General features: G+C 47.3%; 1 protein-coding gene across 1 annotated transcript in view; it reads right to left on the bottom strand.

Moving 5' to 3' along the window:
- Positions 1-11,958: 11,958 nt before the first annotated feature.
- The window catches only part of HSPA4 (heat shock protein family A (Hsp70) member 4), a 42,631-nt gene continuing 38,256 nt past the window's right edge, over positions 11,959-16,333 (bottom strand). Inside the window, exons 17-19 of the mRNA XM_007188573.3 lie at positions 15,585-15,704; positions 14,346-14,507; positions 11,959-14,154 (exon numbers count right to left, since the gene is read on the bottom strand). Of these exons, the coding sequence (XP_007188635.1) occupies positions 13,951-14,154; positions 14,346-14,507; positions 15,585-15,704 (486 nt within the window). The 3' untranslated portion in view covers positions 11,959-13,950. The remainder of the gene's footprint in view (positions 14,155-14,345; positions 14,508-15,584; positions 15,705-16,333) is intronic.

Genomic DNA, 16,333 nt, shown 5'->3' with positions numbered 1-16,333 from the left:
TATTGTTTATGCCTCACCAAGAGGATTATTTTCACAGCGGAGACCCAGGTGGGCTTATCTCACACTGAATGCCTATATGATTCATGTACCCCGAGGAATAAGATGAGTGAGCGTTTATTTAGGACTTAACTAGGTGCCAGGTGCGGTGCTAAGCACTGCCGCACAGAATCTTGTTTAATCCCCGCAGACAGATTCTGTCCTGATCCCATTTCACAAATCAGGAGGTTAACTGCAGGCTCCAGGGCTGGGTGGCAGGGGCACGGCTTCGGGCTCAGGGCTGTGTGAGCTACGTGACCAGTCATGGGTTCGTTGCTGGGAACCCGTCACCCTGGAGTGCTCTGGAGCAGACTGAGTCAGGGATTTGTCACCACCATCACTGCCACTCCCCGGCCCGCCGCGAAGGAGGCCAGACTGGAGCTTGCAGTCATGATGAGGGAAGCTGAGCCTGTCTGCGGCCAGGCTGGGAGCAGCTATCCTGGGCTATGCCCTCCCCAGAGAAATTGCCCCAGCTCCAGCTCTTCCAGGCAGGTCAGCCAGACGAGCTGTGTCAAGGCCATTGGGTCAAAAGAGAAGCCCCAAGCCAGCCAGTCCCTCTGCCCTACAGCACCTCAAACCCTGGGGTGCAGGTCTGCAGACCTGTTAGGTCCCCATCATCCCTGTGTCCTGGGAATGCCCCACCACGTGGACACAGAGAGGAAGCTCAGCCAGAACCCACCCCCAAACAAAGGACATTGAGGACCACCCCACCTCAGGTCCCCTACACCCAACCACTGGGCCTTGCTCAGCACCTCTGCTCCCGTAGGAGCTGAGGCAGGGTGGGTGGACCCGTAGGTGGATGAAGGGTCTGGCCAAAAGACTAGGGAGCAACGTGACAGCTAGGATGGAGGCCCAGATGAGCCAGGAAAGACCCTGCAATACAGAGACGCCGCCCACTCTCCCAGCCCAGGCGGTAGTATGTGGTCAGCACCTTCTCCCTCTCCTGCACAGGCCCACACCTGCCATAAGGAAGGCAGCCATACAGAACCCACCAAACCCAGCGCCCTCAACTGCTCCTGTGGACAGCCAGCTGCCCACCCCTCCCAGCTCTTTGGCTTAGCCCTCTCCCTTCACTTCCCGGTACTAATATCCCACTTTGTGGGATCTCTCTGTGTGCCCAGAATGGTGCTGAGCCCTCACACGCAGCCCTGTTACTCCTCCTCCTCATCCTCGCAGGCAGGACTATAGCATCATCTCCATTTTACAGATGAGGAAACTTAAGTGCCTTGCCAGGGTCACCCAGCTGGTGCATGGTAGAGCTGGGACTGAAGCCAGGCCTGTCCAATTCCAAAGCCTTCCACCTTTTCCCTCAGCCTCCAGCCCTATCAGATATCTCTGCACACAAATCTCCAATGCACCAGACCCCAGAGTGCATCAGGCGGTGGGAACCACCACCACCCCCGCCCGCGCTTGCACTGCCTCTTTCCCAGGGAGCTGTACCTTCTAACTTCTCTCCCCACCTCCTGTCCTGGGGTTCCCCAGGTTAGAAGCTCTTGGGCTACCCAGGAAAGCACTGATTGGCAGGCCCATGCTCAGATGCTTCGAACTCCCTGGCTGCAGTGTGGCAGCATCAGGCTCCCCAAATGTTGTTTACTAATAAATCCCTGAGAATGTATAATAAAGTTGATGGGGCTTAACTGACGGGTCCAGGGCAAAAGGGAGCCAATTACCCGACACTCTCTGCTATGATCTTAAAACAGATGTTGGAGTGTGTAAAATTATGGCTTGTGGTTGAGAACTGCAGATACAATTCCAACCTTCCCTTTTATTGCCACACATAAATGTTAAATGCGGCAAGATCTACATCTGAAATTCAGTTGTTGCCATTTTGTCCCATGTTTCTGAAGCCAAGGCTACATTTGGAGTTGGTGTCCTGGTAATTACTCTGAAACCCCAGGAACAACATACAGAAACAAACTGGCACAAAGTGCAGCAGAGGACAGGCCCCCAGGGCTCACCTCTGATGACCCCAGAATACAGGTCAAAGGGGTCACCAGCCCCTGCCCTCTGGAGTTTATACTTTAGGTGACCCAAACCTGATCCAGCAGACCACCCTTCCAGAACCCAAATCAGCCTGATTCTCGGCACATTTATACAGGCCAACTAGGAAGGTGAGTTCTTGCACATTTGGGTGTGATTAGCATTTAGGGTTATACCTGGTTCTCCGGAATTTCCCTGGGCCACCCACAGCAGGGACTCCAGGAAGCCAGCCCTGCAACCAGCACTGCTTACATCACGTGCCTCCTCACACAACTGCCCACAGAGGAAGTGGGAGGAGTGGATACAGGATGGACACAGAAAAAGGAGTCTGCGAAAGTGGAACTCCCTGCCCAGAATTCTCAATAGCAAAGCTTCTTGACATTTTGCTCAAACCCGGAGGCCCTTCCTGACAGACCAGCCCCTGGACCTGCTCACAGGGCAATCCCAGAAACTCAGCCAACCCACCCTTGTCTCTGAGCATGTGTGCCCTGAAGTCTCAGAGAAATCCACACATAAAGGGGCCAGTTACGGGTTGATTGCGTCCCCCACAAAAAGATAGGGTGAAGTCCTAAACCCCGGTACCTCAGAATGGGACCTTATTTGGAAATAGGGTCTTCACAGTGTTAATCAAGGTGAAATGAGCTCATGAGGGTAAACCCTAATTCAATGTGACTGGTGTCCTTATGAAAATGAGAAATTTGGACACAGAGACAGACCCACACAGAGGGAAGACGATGAGAAGACACAGGAAGAACGCCATCCACAGGTAAGGAATGCCTGAGGCCATCAGAAGCCAGGAGAGAGTCAAGGGCAGATTCTCCATCACAGCCTCAGAAGGAATCAACCCTGCCCACACCTCGATTTCAGACTTCTGGCCCCCAGAACTGTGAGAGAATCATTCAGTTGTGTAAGTCCCTGGCGTGAGGGACTTGGTTACAGCAGGCCCCGCAAACGAACACCCCACTGTCAGCGGGATGCCGATGGGGCAGAGGCAGGCCCCCTAACATGAGCCTCCTCCAGGCCCCGTGAAAGGCCCTACCGAGGTGTTCACGTGGTCCCATGTTTTTGGTGAACTTGTTAACTGGGCCATTTTAACACAAATAGGGCTGAAAAGAAAGGAATTTTCATCACCGCCAGTGGGCCTATGAAATAAGAAGAAAAAGGCTCGAAAATGGCATGAAGGGGGCATCACCAGAACCTCCCCAGAAGCTCCCTCAAACACTGCCCAGCTTGTTCCCCAAGAGCCCAGTGTGAAAAGAAGGCAGGAACATCCATCTACCTTTTCGCCAGGAGACGAAAACTGCCACTGATAGTCAGTCACGTAGGTCACTACGTGAGAGAGAGAGGGCCAAACAGAAAAGACACAAATGACTGTCCCGGAAGATGACTTCCACGTGACCTCCAACTGGGAACGGCAACTGTGATGCCCGACAGCCACACGCTGGGCTGTTTTCTCCGAGATCCAGGGCAGGCGTTCCTCTTTCCCCCTCCCTTGCAAGAACAGATGAGGTCACCCAGCTGTCAGGGAGCTGGGGAATGACCTTGATCACTGCAATTATGAGTGGGGGGAGAAACCTCAGCCAAGCCCATTTTAAACGTTGGAAATTCAGGAGCCGGGTTGAACAAGGACAGCAAACGGCCAGCGTGTCCTTGAGTGAGCACTTCCAGAGACCCCTGGGGCCTGAGCCCCGCCTGCCCATCTTCACCAAGCCACCTGCATCCTCACCAAGGCCTCTCCTCCTGCAGAGCCCCCCAGCCCTCATCCTTCACCCTCAACTCCCCCCGCCGAAGGGCCAGGAGCTGGAGGAGGCGGTGGCTGGAGAGAAGACACGTCCCAAACGGATTGTCCTGCTTGTGCTCACGGGATCCCCACTCTGAACATGTGCCGTGCCTTTCTTAACGTATGGAAACTGTGTGTTTCCTAAAAAGCAGATTGATTCCCTCTGATTCTGCTCGTAGCACACGTGAGCCCCCGCCTAATCACAGAAACCTGGCCAGATCTCTGGCCACCCTCCTCCACAGGGAACCACCCAGCTGTAGGATCACTATCTCCCAGAGATACAGGCCCTCTGCCATGACCCCACAGCCAGCCACTCGGCCTCACACAGCCCCTCACCAGCCTCCCTGCTGCCGGTCCGTCCCCTCCTCCCCCCTACCCCCAAACAGCGGGACCTCTCTACAGTGCAAATCCCACGAACTGTGTCCTTGCTTAGAAACTTACCAGGGCTTATCAACACCCTCAGGAGAAAATCAAGGCCGTTTTTGTCTCTTATGAAATATACAAAGATCCAAGCCCCAGGAATTCCCTCCCCAAGTACTTAGGACTTCCCCAGGATGCTGCTTGCATGGGTGACTTACCTGCCACGTCCTACAAGGGGTGCCAGGCATCAGCACAGGCCCAGAAGCTGTGCTTGTAGCCACAGACAGTCCCCAGACGTGAGATACCTACTAAACCACCTACCCCTTTGTCTTGCCTGTTCAAGAGAGCCACACTCAGGCAAAGGTGCCTGGGGCCGAGGCACTGCGGGCTTGGGGGCCAGCTGTCTCCACGCACACACCCAGGTGTCCTCAAGCTGCAGCGGGCAGGGTGAGGATGTGCTTCTCCTCCCTCCTCTATCACCAGGCTGGATTCCTGGTTGCTTTATAGACCCTGTGGCCTTTCCTAGAATCTGACCTTGCTCACCACCACCCCCATCTCTGGTGGTGTATATCATCTTCAATTTCAAAAGGCCCTGAATCCCCATGTAAAATAATGGCTGCAAAAAGGGTTGTGGGGAGGGGTGTTTTATGTGATTCCACCCACTGGCCCCCAGCCCCTCATCTTTGACCACTCCCTGCCCTGCCCGCACTTTCCACCCAGAGCTGTTTGTCGATCTCTGCACACCTTTGGTCACGCTCTCTCCTCTGTCTAGGGCTCCTGCACCAACCCCTCTCTCTTTACTTGTTTATGTAGCTGCCGCCCACTCACCCTTTACCTCTCAGCTCCAATCCCACCCTGGGATTGATTGTCAATTATCTGTTTATTTGTAGGCCCCTGCAAAGGAAGGGCTACAGCAAGACAGCTCTGGGCCCTGTTGTATTTACATCCCTGGGACAGGGCAGAGCCCCAGGGCTACTCAGAGAATGTTTGTGGAAAGGACCAACGAGCCAACAAATGAGGTCCAGGCTCCCCATTTGTTGCAACCTCCAGGTTTCCTGGGGTTGTTGCCATGGCTCCCAGGTGCTGTCCTCTGGTGGCCACTGCCGGCAGCCTACTCTGAGAGGTGGGCGCCATCACAGCAATGCCAGATTGTCGGGAACCATTTATTTTGTAAACTCAAATTATCAGGAAGCAATTTCACTAACAGATAGTGCTGCTTGATGAGTTCATTCCAATTCAGGGCTTATTTTTAAAGTGTCCTTAAAAGCTCTATGGAGCAGGCTGAAGAGCTGAGTCTGATTTAATGGAAATCGTGTGATATTATGTCTCACCTGAGAACATCGGAACGCCGAGGCTTTTCCCTTGAACTGTGAGGACCCCTCCAAGCTACAGATATCTCCTCCAGTTTGACGAGGGGGTGGACAGGGGTGTGCATACATGAAGCTGGGCTCTGGAGCCTGTGGGCCCAATTCGAGAAGGGAACTCAACCCAGCAAATGCTTCTCCACCCTGGAGAAGCTCTTAGCACAGCCAGGAGAAAGACACACACAGAGTAAGAAATCACAGACTTACCTACCTTGTGAGGCCCAGGGAAGTAAGATGCACCGTGGAGATAGGCCGAAGGCCATTGGTCCTGGAGAAGAGAAACCCCACACGCTAGTGCCCTTGTCACGCCGGGACAAGTGTAAACTAGATGTTGTGTCCAAAGAGATGCATCGCCCTGCCATCACAAGTAGTGTCAAAGAAATTCCAAACTTGACTTGGCCATTTCCAGAGGAACACTGCATCTTCCTCGCCTCCTGCTCCCCACGACTCTACTCCGGTCTCTCCCTTTCCACCTCCAGCCCACAACCACCTTCACCCTCAGCTGTTGATTGTCAATCAACAGCCTCATTCATTTCCCCTTTACCCATTACCGAGGTTCTCTATTCCCAGAACAAAAGCATCAGCATCACCAGGAACTTGTTAGAAATGCAGATCTTCGGACCCCACGGCAGTCCTTCCGACTCAAAAACTCTGAGCGTAGGGCCCAGTAACCTGGGTTTTAACAGGCTCTCCAAGGCTTTCAGAGGCACAGTTGAGCCACTGTTTTACCTCAGAGGAGAGCCCAGGAGCTGATCCACAGGGAGGATCCTCCCCACCACTCTCTCCCCTGCTGTTTCAGTTCAATCTCTTGTACCCGTTCTCCTGATTTGGCATTAAAGAAATCTGGAAAACAAGTAGCCAAGAAAGAACTCACAGAGGGTAGGCAATGGCAGGAGATAATCCTCTTTAAATGGATGGGGGTGGAGGAGAAGGCCTGGGGACCCTCATATACCAGGGAACCTTGTGTCTTTCATATCACTCACACGGGGATATCTACCACGAGGCAAGGAGGGGACACTAACTAAAATACAAAATACACTAAGGAGGTGTCTGGAGGCTCACATTTACCCCAGTTCTTCTGAAGCTGGTCTTAATCCTCTGCAGCAGAGCCCAGGATTCAGAGAGTCATACAGCTGATTCCTGGGAATCTCTATGCACACCTGGAGACCCTAACCTCTACAGAGGTCAGGAGCAGCCCCCTTCTGGGGCTACCAGTGGGATCACACCGAGTCAACAGGATAGGCTCAAGTCACAAGTAGTGTCCTCTGGCACTAGGTAGGATGGATGCATGTGCAGCTCAGGGGCAGGAAGCAACACTCCCTCTCCAACCCAGGGGCTAGTGACCATGCCCCCCAGAAGGAGGTCAGTGCCTCTCGGCTCCCTAGGCTGCCCATCAACAACGTTCCTTAGGAATCTGGGCTACTGGCAGGACAAGGGCAAGAAAGAAGTTTCCTCCACAGCCCTGGGACTGCTTATACCTGGGTTAGCTGCTCCTTGCACTGCTAATAGGGCTTAAAAAGGCACATTACATGCCTGGTGCTTGCAATGCCTTTATCCCTCTTGTTTGTCTAGAATGTCTTCCACATCCATCATTTCATGTGATGGGCAGAACTGGTGTGATCACAATTACACAGATGAAGAAACTAAGGCTCCTAGAGGTTTTTTTCCAAGTCAAAATATGGCCCATGATCAGCATCACCTGGGAGCTTGTTAGAACTGTAGTCTCCCAAGCCCCTATCGAATCAGAATCTGCCTTTTAGCAAGAGCCCCACCTGAATTTGAGAAGCACTGGGCTGGGTACTTACTCAAGATCTGGGGTCAGTCCAATATTCTTTTTTTTTTTTTTTTAATTTTTTTAATTTTATTTTACTTTTTATAAATTTATTTATTTATTTAGGCTGTGTTGGGTCTTCACTGCTGTGTGCAGGCTTTCTCTAGTTGCAGCGAGCCGGGGCTACTCTTTGTTGCAGTGCGCGGGTTTCTCATTGCAGTGGCTTTTCTTGTTGTGGAGCATGGGCTCTAGGGCCTGCAGGCTTCAGTAATTGTGGCACGTGGGCTCAGTAGTTGTGGCTTGCGGGCTCTGGAGTGCAGGCTCAGTAGTTGTGGCACATGGGCTTAGTTGCTCTGCGGCATGTGGGATCTTCCTGGACCAGGGCTCGAACCTGTGTCCCCTGCATTGGCAGGCAGACTCTTAACCACTGCACCACCAGGGAAGTCCCCAATATTCTTTTACAACAAGTGATGCCACACTTTGAGTGATAAGGACCCTTTACTAGCAAAAGTCCATAAAAGTTCTCTGCTTTCTCGCCTGAGGCCTCTGTTAAACCACACTTGTTTTGCTCTTAGCTACCCTGAAGGAGAGGAGACGGAGGTCTGCATTCTCTGAACTCTGGGACTCCTCAAGGAGTAAAGCCTTTACTGGGGCTGACCCCAGGCAAAGGAAGAGCGATGCTGCCCTCAAGTGGCAGCTTCAACACTGCAGTTCACACAACACCAAATCAGAACTGACTGGAGGAGGGCCATTGGATTTTCAGGGAGCCAGATGATGTCATATGCAGAGCAATTGTTTTGGGGGACAAAAGCCCCATACTCTAGGCACACACCTTTCCAGAAGATAAATGTTTTTCAAAATAGCTGGAATACGGATTCCTGGCTCTGCTATCCACCTGCTCTGTCAGCTTCGCCTGCTTTGGCCTTTTCCTCATCCACAAAGTGGAGAGTTGAATATGTCTTCAAGAATAGTTCTCACGCTCTGAGTTTTTTATTCACTGAAAATACTGCACGTGTGTATTCAAGTATCCCGTGCTTCATGCTGGCTGCAGGGGGCAGTTGTGAACTAGGCAGAGTCCATCCTTCAGTTGAAGGATATAGAATAAACATGGACAGGACCAGTCACAGAGGAAAGGCCCCTCACCCAGCCTGGGGCTTTGTTTATGACTGCATGAGCCCTCCCAATTTTCTGAGTTCTATTACACACCACCCTCCTGGTCTTCATGGCAGTCTCACATGAGTTCTAGAAGACTGCCTACAGGCATTGCTGAAAGGTACCCTATCATTTGGGTCATCCTTTACTGGAACATCTACTGATCCAGCTCATCCTCAGAAATGCTCTGCTGGGATTTACATCGTGGAAGCTGAGGCATTGAGGTGGTTTCCCAAGTGTTTCCAGCTTTCTCTCCCCCAAGCATTTAGCCAAGTCTTGACCAAATAGTAGACCAGTCTATTTTAAATTTTAAAGTGCATGTGGAGGGAGCTTCCCTGGTGGCGCAGTGGTTAAGAATCCATCTGCTAATGCAGGGAACACAGGTTCGATCCCTGGGCCGGGAAGATCCCACATGCTGTGGAGCGACTAAACCCGTGTGCCACAACTACTGAGCCTGCGCTTAGAGCCCTCGAGCCACAGCTCCTTAAGCCCGTGCGCCTAGAGCCCAGGCGCCCATGCTCCGCAACAAGAGAAGCCACCGCAATGAGAAGCCCGTGCGCCACAACGAAGAGTAGCCCCCGCTCACCGCAACTAGAGAAAGCCCGCGCACAGCAACGAAGACCCAACACAGCCAAAACTAAATTAATTAATTAAAATAAATAATGTGCAGGTGTAAAAAACAATGTATGCGTTAGGGAAGGGCCTGCTTACTTGTGATAAGAATTTTAAGTGCTCTCTCTCCCTCCATTGATCCAGGACTCCAAATCTTACCAGTCTACCTGGCCTTTGAAGGATGTACATACGGACACAACTAATGGAAATGGCCCCAAACATAGCTCCTTTTTTTTTTTTCTGCTTGTTGTCCTTGAACCTGGCAAATCCCAGGTTAGAAGTATTTCCCCTTTTCTCCCTCCCTGCTCTTATAGCATGTGTCAAAACTGGAGTGACAAGGTCAGGATTAGCGTGGCACTTGCTCATGGCTATTGGACTGATCTGGAAAGCAGTCTGTATTTTCACATCCTCTGAGATCTTCCCTTCCCTGATCCCCCAGAAATGTATTCCCTCCGTTACCATCCTGGAAATGTTGCTCCTATCCCAACAACATGGCCGTTTTTCCATTTTGCCTCCTACCCTGCTGCTTAAGAGGTCACCTCCTTCATTTCTACAGTTATGGCACCTGCTCCAAGTTGCAGTAATCCAGCTCAGAGGACCAGGGCACTGAGGGTCATATCCCAGGGCTGCTCCAGCCAGAGGCAAGGGAGCACCACCCAGGAAAGGCATGCTGCCATGGTCTCCGGGTAACCGGAGGAAACTATCCCCTTTTGCACACAAGACAGCGGGCCTAGGATGCTGCCAACCTCCTTCCTCCCCAAGTAGATCCCTCACTTCAACTAGGCCAAGCTTCCTGACCAGATACTCTCCTCCACCTGAGGCCTCACTGCAGGCCCACAAAGCCCAGCTACCCCCCTTCTAAAGCATCCTCTCAGCATCTAACCTCACTGGCCACTGCCACCTCTCACTTCTCAAATCTCCCTCCTCCCTAACATGCCTCATGGATGATCATTCCCCTCTGGCAGCTGCTTGTTTCCTTCAAAGCTTCCGCTTCCTCTTCCTGACACAGCCAAACACCATCCTTTACTCTCTAAAGCAGGAAGAACAAACCCTGACCCCCAAAGCTTCCTTCCACATCCAACTGTAGCTTCAGGATCTCTCGATTCCATGTCTGTACAATTTCCTAATCTTATCCAGACTCTCACAAACATCTGCACTGACCCCTGCAGACCGGAAGCTCCACATGTCTATTACGTCTTTTATTCCAGGTTTGAAACCTTGGAGCCATTCTTTTTGAAATATACTTTTAATTTGTTTAACATTATAAAATTCCAAAATGCTTATTACAGAAATCTTAGAAAATACAAACAAGCAAAAACTTACAAACAGAAATCACTCACAATCCCACACTTGGAGAAAACCATTTCATTTTGAAACACCTATCCAGTTTTGATATTTATGCAAACACATTCCATGTTCTTTCCAAACATGGGAAGCTGTGCGTATTGTTTTATAACCTGTATTATAATTTTACATAAGAAATGATCTGTTAAAGCTAAAGAAAAATGATTGAAATCAATCAAGTATACAAAGTGTACTACCAAAAGCCAGATCAATATAAAATGTCAATAGGCCCCTGAAGCCTAGCCTGAGTTGCCTTGTCATTACCCCATAAAGGTTAACTACTTCCTCTGCTTCTAACAGCATGGTTTTGTTTTAAAGTCACTTTTCCATCTTCCCCCTTCCTCCCGTACCAAGACCTACCATTTCCCCCTTCATTTGGCCCATCCCCCTAAAACGTGGATTATTTTAAAAGTTCCACTACCTCCAACTTCCCCCAGGCCCCACTCCCTCTGCACATGTCACATGAGCATCTCTAAAACATTGTCACTCTCAGGTCAGGCTAAAAGCCCCAGTGCGCCACACCAGGACTCCAGTCTCTCAGCCCTACCACCTCTGACAGTGCCCCAACAAAAACCCCTCAAGATGTTTGATAGGCATCTCAAAGGCCACTGCTCTAAAGCCTCTGTGTGAATTCTCACCAACCCGATGGGAGCCATAAAAGAAGTCCTTCACATTAAGCTGAAGCTGCCCCATTGCAAAACCCTCCCACCAGCCCTGGCTTGCCTCCAACACCCTCTTCCCCAGTGACACCAGGGATGCTGGTATCTCTCCTGGGTAAACAGGTATGCTACTCTTTCCAGGTGATTCCAACAGCCCTATAAAACGGCTACACTCTGGATAATCACTAGCTAGCGGGCTTCCCACTCATATTACCAGGTGCCCACTCTTCTCCCTAAGACAGAGGCCCAGAAAAAAAAAAAAGACTTTACTCCAGACACTTCTTGAAGGTGGCAGGGCACAGGCCCTGTTGGTAGGCCTGGCACCAGGACTATTAAGTAGCAGGACTACAGGGAGGAAGGCCCCAGACCCCTCCCCATCTAGGCCCTATGCTTTGTATAGTTAGGGTCTCTTCTGGTGGCTTCACCCCCTTTCAACACTCAACACCACCCCACATACACACCAAGACGCACATGCATGCACACACTGTTGGAACTGTCACTGGTAACAACTGTTACTAGCACATTCTGGGCCATGTCCTGTTCTTTGAAGGGGCAGTCATCAGTCCTGGCACTGGCCTTTATAGGGCCGTAACCCACCTCCTGCTAATATCAAAACCCTCAAAGGCCCAGTCACAGGAGCAAGGTAAGGATTTCTAAGTCAGAGAACTGGGCCAGGACTCCGCATGGGAGAATAAGTATGGAAAGAGCTACTTCTTACCACCCAGTGTGCTAAGCCTCCAACGTTCTTCAGAATGGAGGTCTCTGACAAATGTTAACTACTTGGAATTTAGCTTAGAGGACTCACCTCTAGAGAAGAGTTTTTATTTAAAACACAAAAACATACAAACATACACACATACACACCCTTCATTATGAAATTAAGAAAACCATTCCTTTGAGTGTAAGACAGGTTCCTTTTTATTAAGTTTTCCTAAAACTTGTCTCATGTTTACTGAATGTTTTTCTTTGTGTAAGAACGTAACCTGGAGCTTTAACAAACCAATTTGGACAATGCAACCTGGATAAATGCTTGTCTGCACACAAGTCATCGATTACCATTCTCTGGCCTGGCCTCCATGTAAATCCAATTGGTCTTAAAGCCTATCTAAACAGAGAGCAAGCAGACCACATCATCTTATTTCTAGTTTAAACTTTAAACCTCAAACTCACCCCCAACCCAAGACCCACACCCGCCCCCACACACAGAAGAAAATTTTTAGAAGAAATGGCCATTAGGAACTGAGTCAGTTGCCTAAGAATTGGCTTAATCCTGCAGCCAGCACTCCTAAGTAGCTCTAGGCCTCACAGCAGGCCAGCTGGAACTCTTGAAGCAGGACAAGTAGAGAATGGATAGAGGAGGCTCTAAGAACAGGGCCAAGTCCTGGTGCTGTGAGGCTTCCACACATGCTTACACTCCGACATAAATACACTTCCACCTTCCTCCTCTAAGTGATGTTTCTCTATAGCACTGTAGAGCTTGTAACACTCTAAATTTTTTAGTGCAGAGATGGACAGAAACTTATTCTAGATATGCAAGGTATAATCTTATTTCTAACAACATAGGCCAAAATTAACAGAGCAGCTCTCTGTTATACAGATTAACAATTACAAAGGTCCAAAAAGTAACCAACAAAGATTTTAACAGTTTCTAGGGCAGGTACCAGCTCTGGCCTCTAATACTACAGGTTTCCCTTAGTTTCCAAAATGCCTCACTCCTATCAACACGGCCCAAAGGGCAGTCACAGGGAATGCTTTGGTGCTCCTGACACTGGCTGCACAGTAAGAATGAGGTGTTGCTAAAGTCAGCACCACACTTCTTTAACACTTATTTCAGACTCATCCAGTACAATCCAGTGCATCTTAGTTTTTTGTATGATCTGTCCGCTGTTTAACACATACAAATTGGCAGATTCATGACAGATATTAACACAACACGTAAGTGATTGTGAATGAGCAAAAAAGAACTTTTAACTCTTGTAAGACTTCAAGCTATACCTCAAATTTACACAGAACATCTCTAACCTGAATAAGCAGGCCAGGATACAAATCTTCACACCATAATTAACAAGAATCAATCCCTCAGTTAAATTTACCATGCCTATATCCAACAGTACGTCTACCCAATTCTAACCTTCCGAAGAGAAAATTATTTAGACTTTGATACTTGGGATATTAGTGGACATACTTTCAGGAACATACATTCTCAGGAAGAGCCTCCAGGTCTAAAATCCTCAGTTAACAACTTGCTCCACGTGAAAGGATCTATTTTCCCAGGAGCAACACACAGCATTTGTAATAGGAGCTCCTTTAACTGGGGGAAGATGGGAAGATAGGAAGACAGGGTGGGAGTCCCAGCGGAGCTGACTGACACGTGAAGAAGCTCAGAGCATACCTTTGTTGTTCTCTGTTAATCCATGCCATGCTCTCTAGTCCTCAGAAACAGAGGGAGACCCCTCCCCCATCCCCACACCAAGCAGGGAGCCTTTGTGGCAATCTCCACAGCAGATGTGTGAAGCACAATTAGAGTTCCTGCCATATATGTCATAACAAAAAGTCTGCTTGATAGCTAGGTATAGCTTGTGCTATAGCTCAACTTTCTAAAACAAACTTCTCTTTGTATAAGCATGATTAAACATAAAAGGAGTGAAGCATAAGCTCAGTAAGACTAACTGGGCTTCTAAATAGTACCGTTATGAAAAAGATACAATGCACTTCATTTCTGTATCTAACTATTTCGAAGTCAAAATGCTCCATACATTACCTATATCCCCCCCCCAAATCCCCTAAAAACTAAGAAATCTCCAGTATTTAATTGCTCTAGTTGATATTTAGAACAAAGTTGACAACTTAAAGCTTTATAATAGTCTGTTTTAATATAAACAATTGTTGGAATCAATCAATGTCCATTTCAGGAAGCTTCTTGTCTGAATCCGAAGGCAGAGCTGTGTCTGTACCCTGCTCAGCAGCCTGAGGGCCTGGGCTGTCTCCTTGTCCATCCACTGGTCCATTCTGCTCTGCATTTTTTTGCTCCTCTTTTGGAGGTTCCACTTTGGGTTTTGGCTTTGAAATTATAGGGCTACAGATACTCGTCAGCTCCTAGAACAATAAGAGAGAAAACTGTGGTTTCTTGTAACAAATTTTACATGGCATACTAAAATCCAAGTCCACCCTCTCCGACCCTATCCCCAAGCCAGAAGCAAAGATGCAATAATGAAATTCTCTCCTCTTAATAATAAATAATGAGACTGACTAGAAAAGACTATTAAATCTTTAAAATCATACATTACTTTAATTTTAGCTTCAATCTCTTTTGCCTTGACAACTGGATCCACGGTCAGACTCTGCTTGTTCTGCAGATTCAGCTTGTTATTCATCCACTCCATGGCCTCATTCGTGCTTTTTTCTACCCTCACCAAGTCAACAGCATCCAAATGGTCATACTGGTCCTCCTGCAACCAGTAGCCAACCAGACAAGTGTCAAAGGATGATACTGTCCCTACTCATATATTGTCTAGTTCTTTACCATCTTTCAAAAAGTTACAATCTTTACCAAAATGAAGCCCATCTAGCCTCACAAACTACATAGACATTCAATTCCCGAAAAATTCAGAAAAGTAACCCCAATTTTTAAAACAGAGGAAATACATTTAAAGGCCAAAATTACACAAGGTGGTAATTAAAATGCTTCAGCAGTATAAACAGCACATGCTTTACACAAAATCTTATAATTCCACAATGCAAAAAAAAAAAAATTACATGTCATTAGGTATGAGACCTGAGGTTTAGGCATCCTTGTTAGGAACCAAAATAATAATGAGTACAGTTTTTTAAAAGAGGCCTTTCAGAAGCAAAATTTTTTAATTAAAAGTAATTTTTTTAGAAAGCTCAATTTATCTGTCTTAAAGTTTCTTACACTGACAATACATCAAGAACCTGGAGTATAATAGTGGAGTTAACCAAACTATTTACCAAAGTTTGAGAGCAATCCAAACTTTGGAATCAGACCTCAGGCCAAATCCCAGCTCCCCCAATAGTAACCTTGGGTGAGGATTAAAGAAGTTAGAAATTATCTATAAATGCTGATACTACCACCTACTTCATAAGGGTACTGTGAAAATTTAATCAGATAATATACTTATGGAATATATATCATATAGTGCTCAAAAAAAATGAAAGTAGTTTATTGTTGAGACAGTCCTACATCTGCATAACTAAATTATTTGCCTAATGTGTTCTAACACCAAAATAGAGCAAGTTAAGTCAATGATCAAACATTTCATAACAAGAAAAGGAAGCTGAATAATACTGCTCAATTCCATAGTCCCCTTATTAAAAAGAAGCAGCAAATCCCAGGGTTCTTAGTAAGATTATATATAATATTATACATTACATTAACATCCAAAAAGAAAATACTATCATTAAACAACAGTTAAAAAGAAGACAAAGAACTGCTACGTAAATGTCTCAAAACTTAACTCTACCGAAACAACAGTAGGGAAGAGGAGAAAAAAAAAAAAAAAAGATACCTTGTTTTTGAAAGAGCTGATTACTTTCATAAACTGTTGGATTTGTTTCCCTAGTTCGTCAAATAATTTTGGTCTTTCTTCAGATTCCTGGAATCGTATCTTAATAGGCTGACCTAGATTCTTAACAGAAGAGAGAATATACAAATTCTTCACAGGGGAGTTTAAACTGTAAGAGTAGTATCTTTCTACTAAGATTGATTATGAATTAAAATACATTTAATCTCCATGTTCTATATATAAGAAGTTGAATATTTTCCCCCAGCCAATTGAAATATATCCTCAGTCTACATGAGAATATACCTCAATACTGTTCCAAGTGGAGCCACTTCAACTTGTCACTTGAACCCTAGTTCTCAAAATACATTAGGGAGACAACCAAAAATTAGGTGCCTCCAGACAGTGATATATATACAACACCATATATGAAGTACACTTGAAAAAATAAAAACAAAAATTTTTTTTAAACCTGTATCTGACAAAGCCTCCAGCTGTAACCATCAATTTACCAGATAAGATTAAACACCAGAGTTGAAAAGGAGCAAAATTCAGACCAGGAATAAATCCTCCAGCACGAATGATCAAGTTTTTTCATCAACTAAGTAAGGGAGGAGAAATGATGGAAGGAGAACTACAGACACAGATTTAAGAGACATATCAACAGAATGTATGGACCCTGTTTGGATCCTGAGTCAAACAAACTAAAAAATAATTTATGAAGCAACTGGAACCTGAAAACGGACTGAAAATAT

Source organism: Balaenoptera acutorostrata, chromosome 2 (genome assembly GCF_949987535.1).
Source record: "Balaenoptera acutorostrata chromosome 2, mBalAcu1.1, whole genome shotgun sequence".
Taxonomy (NCBI): Eukaryota; Metazoa; Chordata; class Mammalia; order Artiodactyla; family Balaenopteridae; genus Balaenoptera; species Balaenoptera acutorostrata.
Note: the sequence above shows the minus strand (reverse complement) of the source record. Positions and strands in the feature narration are given on the sequence as shown.